Source organism: Rutidosis leptorrhynchoides, chromosome 11 (assembly GCF_046630445.1).
Source record: "Rutidosis leptorrhynchoides isolate AG116_Rl617_1_P2 chromosome 11, CSIRO_AGI_Rlap_v1, whole genome shotgun sequence".
Lineage (NCBI taxonomy): Eukaryota > Viridiplantae > Streptophyta > Magnoliopsida > Asterales > Asteraceae > Rutidosis > Rutidosis leptorrhynchoides.
Genome location: NC_092343.1, coordinates 157433772 through 157439546, shown reverse-complemented (window position 1 = coordinate 157439546; position 5775 = coordinate 157433772). Strand labels below are relative to the sequence as shown.

Here is a 5775-nt window from a genome sequence, read left to right as displayed (position 1 = left end):
AAAGTAGATATCTAGACTACGGGTGAGTGTGGTCGAGTTGTTTATACGGTAAAACCGGACCACCAATGATATGATCGGATACCCTTGTTATCCGTTAAGGTTCTTCAAGGGGTGTCCTCCTACCAACGAAAGCTAGAAAGCATTTCTTCTGGTGGTAGGTCAGAAACATGCCGAAAGACTTTTGATTTTACTTGTGTCATATTCAGAGACATTACAGTGTATAAGCATATAAAATGAAACTTTATTGATGACTTATACATAGAAACTATTTGAGTACATAAGTGTTTTTCCTTCCTGCCATCCGATTGGGTGATCAGTCCTCCCGGTCGCAGGTAAGTTACACGTGATATTTCTTTAGATGGAAGGCGTGCCAAGGGCGTTGTATCGGAACTCCGTCTGGCGTCTCCGGGTGGTATGCACCATACTCAGTTATGCCGACAACCCTGTAGGGCCCTTCCCATCTGGGGCCTAATTTTCTGACGTCTTGCTGTCGGCTGGCCTCGTTGCTGCATAACACCAAATCGTTTAGTTGAAAGTCCAGTGGCTTGACTTTTTTGTCATCGTGGTTTGCGATTTGTTGTTTCTTTTCAACTTGCCGGATACGTGCTATTGTTCTCCGTTCTTCCAGAGCATCTAAGTTTTCCCGTAATGCGTCATCGTTTTGTTGTTCATCGAATGATCTTATTCGGTCGGTTGGGACAAGTACTTCAGCCGGTATAACTTCAGTTCCGTACACCAGAATGAAAGGTGTTTCGTTCGTGCTATCTTTCGGTGTTGTCCGGTGTGCCCATAGCACGTGTTGGAGTTCATCCACCCATCCTTGTCAGTGTTTACCTAGTCTTGCTTTTATGCCGGCAACGATGTCACTGTTAGTAACCTCGACTTGCCCGTTGGCCTGCGGGTAGGCCACAGAGGTAAATGACTGTTGAATGTCTATGGCTGCGCACCAATCTTTAAATGGATTACGTGTGGACTGCGTGCCATTGTCGCTGACTATCTCTCGTGGTAAGCCGAAACGACAAACAATGTCCTCCCACACAAAGGTTAAAATTTCCCTTCCCGTAATCGTGCTTAACGGTTTCGCCTCAACCCACTTAGTAAAGTAGTCGATTGCGACTACTAAAAATTTAACATTACCGACACCGCATGTGTGATGACCCGGAAATTTCTGACCAAATTTAAACTTTATCTTTAAATGATTTAACGTTTCCGACACGATAAGCAAATTCTGTAAAACCGAATCTCAAAATTTTTGAACTATTCAAGTACCCTTCGGTTGTTCTCAACGATTCACGAACCATTATATGTAAATAGATACATATATATACTATAACTTGAAGACGTAACAAAGTTTTAATTGCATGATACTGGACATTAAACTTATTGGTTTATATATCTATTTGGATATATATGATTTCAAGTTATTTGGTAAACGATAGTAACATTCGATTATTGATTCGATTGATATTTAGATAAGTTAACTAAAACATTTAAGGTGAACCAGTAAAACACTAATTTGCTACAGTATTTTCGAATTACTACAGTACCCGAAAAGCTACAGTGTTTTCGAAAATCACTATTTGCTACAGTAAAAAAAACTTTGCTACAGTAACTTTGCTACAGTAAGACACTATTTCAAAATGAAAATGTATATATGTATATGTATATACTACGAGGCGATGATTTATAGAAGTAAATGACCAAAACACTCAAAAGTTTAAGATATACTTTGAGTGGTATAGTTTATGGATACCTTAAGGCTATATTTTGACAAAGGTACGTGTCACGAAACGTAAAATGCAATTTTTCTTAGTGTACGAAAGGACGTTTGAAAAACCGGAACCGAGACATAAGTCGCGTGATGACGTACGACTTATCGGAACAAAAATTACAAGTCAACTATGCACGTGAATTTAATATAATATATAATTAATTATATAAATTATATATTATAAATATAATTAATAAATATGTCGACAAGCGTAGGACAAAAACATTTGTGAGCTGTCATACCTTCCCATGCGATCACATGGCACCCTTTTGCTAGCCACATCTATAGATTCGCGATTTCTGTTTCTGATTCATTCATATATCTATCTCTCGACTCTCTCTCTCTCTATATATATATATATATATATATATATATATATATATATATATATATATATATATATATATATATATATATATATATATATATATATATATATATATATATATATATATATATATATATATATATATATATATATTATTAATATTAAGATTATTATTATTAATCTTATTATTAATAGTATTAGTATTATTATTTTTACGATACAAAAATAATAATATACATAAAATATTATGACGGAGTGATGTCCAAATAATTTCAAAATGAGTTTTCGAGCAAGCTAAAGCCAAGGAAATTATGGGCTATTGCCATGGAGGTTATGGGTAATGTTCATGGGTAATATTCACAAGTCAAACCTAGTGTTTATCATCTCCATTACGTCTACGTACCTTCCTGCAATAATGAATCACAATATTGATACGTGAGCATTCATATCTTATCTTTTATATATTAATAGTGTATACATGTCTAGTGCTCGAGTATATATGTTTAGGCATGCTTGTATGCTAAATTTCGTTGTTAAACAGTTTATGACAAATCACGAATTAAATACATATATTACTGATAAAAGGTATATGATATGCATGTTTTTGGAAAGCTGGCGAAAAATCAGTAACTTTTCATTTAGATATCGAATAGTTTCGATGAACGGATTAAAAGATATGATCAACTGAATTATGATTGACATTAATTGAAATTGCTTTTGAATCTGCAATTAAGATTTAAACAACTTGTTTACGAGATTGATAAAATGGATTTTTAAATATTACCAGCCGAGTAAATGAATCCTTATTTAAGGCACGTCTCGTTTTGTTGAACAATTGTCAAAATTGACTGTTTTATCATGTTTTAAAGCCTTATAAAAACTATAGACTAATTTTACAAGAATTGGGAAACTATGTGAAATGTTAAAACGTTTCGATTGCCATGATCATTCAACTATAGTATTAAGTCAGAATGACTTTTTGAAATGACTTTTGATAACTTTTGTATGTCGATCTCGAGCATTAGGATTATGATACACTATGACCAGACCTAGCTTGATAGACATTTATTGACCAACATATGTTCTCTAGGTTAAGATCTACGATTAATTGATAATCCGAGTTTTGGTCACATTTTGGTGAACAACTTTATATGCTGCTAAGGTGAGTTTCATTTGCTCCCTTTTTAATTGCTTTTCCAATATATATTTTTGGGCTGAGAATACATGCAATATATTTTAAATGCAATGGATACAAGTACATACTTAATTCTACACTGAGTTTGAACCGAAAATCCCTTAGCTTTGGTAACTAGTAACTGCCGGTTATAAGAACTGGTGGGTGCGAATAGTGGTATATGGATCCATAGGGTTTGATATCCCCGTCCGAGCTAGAGCACTAGCCTTTTAACGGACGTATGCTATTTGAGAAGCGTACACGTTGGTTTGCGTGTATTATTAAGATGATTATACAAAGGGTATTAATTATATATACGTTAAGTTTAGTTACCAGGGTGCTCAATCTTGTAGAATATTTTGATAAACGTTTCTGGATGAAACAACTGAAATCTTGTGATCCACCTTTATATACAGATTATGCGAAACACTAAAACTATGAATTCACCAACCTTTGTGTTGACACTTGTTAGCATGTTTATTCTCAGGTTCCCTAGAAGTCTTCCGCTGTTTGCTTATATGTTAGACAAGCTATGTGCATGGAGTCTTACATGGCATATTTATCAAGGAAACATTGCATTCACCAAATCATCACCATGTATCTTATTTTGACTGCATTGTCAACAGAATTACTATTGTAAACTATTATTTATGGTGATTGTCTATATGTAGAAATCATCAGATGTAAAAAACCTATGATTTAAATATTCATTTATGGTATGCCTTTTCAAAAGAATACAATGTTTACAAAACGTATCATATAGAGGTCAAATACCTCGCAATGAAATCGATGAATGATGTGTTCGTCCATATGGATTTGGAGCGATCGTCACAGTTGGTATCAGAGCATTGATCCGAGTGAACCAGGTTTTACATGAGTGTGTCTAACTGATAGTTGTTAGGATGCATTAGTAAGTCTGGACTTCGACCGTGTCTGCATGTTAAAAGTTTTGCTTATCATTTCTTGTCGGAAATTACATGCTTATCATTCTTAAGTCTAGACACGTTTTCCTGCATTTATTGCATAAATAGTGTATAGACAAAAATTCATATCTTAGCATATCTGTTACTGTAAACTTTTCCTGACATCTTCAGAAAATTTCTCAGTGATTTATGGAATTTGGTATTATATATACATATGTAAATTATGTATTGAAGAATACCAAACTAAATTCTATAATCTAATTCATATCTAAAATCATCTCCCTAATTATACTAGATGGATCCGGTATCTAGTTCAAATTTCTTAAACTCTGACAGCCATTCCGATATGGATATTCACCTGAATTCCGAAGACAGTGTAACCGGAATGGATCAACCAATTAGCCATCATCTATTCTGGATGAATTGGGATGGGTTCGTAGCCTACTTAATTATTGGAGACAAGAAGAAGGCGATCCCTTCCATCCACCACATTGCCCTCTTGGTGAAGAACCTGAAGCACTTATCGGCGAACCTGTTTGTAATACCATTTTCTCTCTCATCTCCAGAATATCTCGTCATGATCATATACTCTCTCAAATTCTGGATCTTATTCATCTGCTCGTCCGAACCAACAATCATCCTGGTGTAGTAGAAGAAGTCAACGAGCTTCGCTCTCGGGTAGTGGCTTTGGAGAATATGGTGCAAAGGTTACAAGCACCAGCAGAATCACCGGCATCTACAGTACCACCGACAACAACACTAACAGTACCATTACCACCACCAACAACATCCGCACCGCAAGCCTCAACATCATAATATATACCTTGAACATCAACGTCATACGCACCATAGATACCAAGGAGTACCAACAACAATAACCGATGAAGTATTGATTCATAACTTCATTGGAGAAATATCCTACGGCGATTATGTAATCTCTAAAATCTTAGAGATTATTTATCCCAGTTCTAACCATAAATCAGATGAATAGAGATGTAGAAGGGAGAATAGAAACCCTGACAGGAATGGTGTGTAATTTACAAGCTAGACTTGTTATACGAGCGCCACCAGAAGTACCACCAGCAACACCTGTATCACCACAAGCTCCACCAACTCCATAACCACCGATGATATCGACACCACAATCACCAATGGATATATTAAGATAATGAGTTATGAAGTATTAACTCACTATTTCCAAAGAATTTATATATTATATAGATTTTGGAAATTCTAATATATCTTTTCATACTAAGCTATTATGTATAAATTGAAAAAGGGTAAATATTACTTGGTTAAATTCATATTACTAATATGCTATGATGTACATCCTTCGTTAGCAACTTAACCTTCGTTAAATACAATCTCTGTTTCAACTCAATAAATTCCATTTCATAATAAACCAAGTGTATTATTCAAATACATAATAGATTTTACATTTTCATTTTCGATGTACTCGAAACTTTCCAGAAAACATCACCCGTGCCTTGCGAAGTTCGCAAGAATTCCACGAACAACAACATCCTTCACCGAGGAATATCAATAAGAACAAATAATGAAGTATTAATTTCATTAATGA

At 34.7% G+C, this 5775-nt stretch overlaps 1 protein-coding gene across 1 annotated transcript; it reads right to left on the bottom strand.

Annotated features, from left to right (window-relative positions):
- Positions 1 to 337: 337 nt before the first annotated feature.
- On the bottom strand, positions 338 to 984 carry LOC139875115 (uncharacterized). The gene is made up of 3 exons (XM_071862477.1): positions 967 to 984; positions 835 to 895; positions 338 to 720 (listed from the first exon to the last, which is right to left on the bottom strand). The coding sequence occupies exons 1-3, from the start codon at positions 982 to 984 to the stop codon at positions 338 to 340; spliced, it is 462 nt and encodes a 153-aa protein (XP_071718578.1).
- Positions 985 to 5775: the final 4791 nt, after the last annotated feature.

Bases quoted from the DNA above. Each gene is read 5' to 3' on its own strand.
- LOC139875115 (XM_071862477.1), bottom strand. The intron at 721-834 runs GTAAACACTGAC...ACGGAACTGAAG, and splicing joins CGGCATAAAAGCAAGACTAG to TTATACCGGCTGAAGTACTT.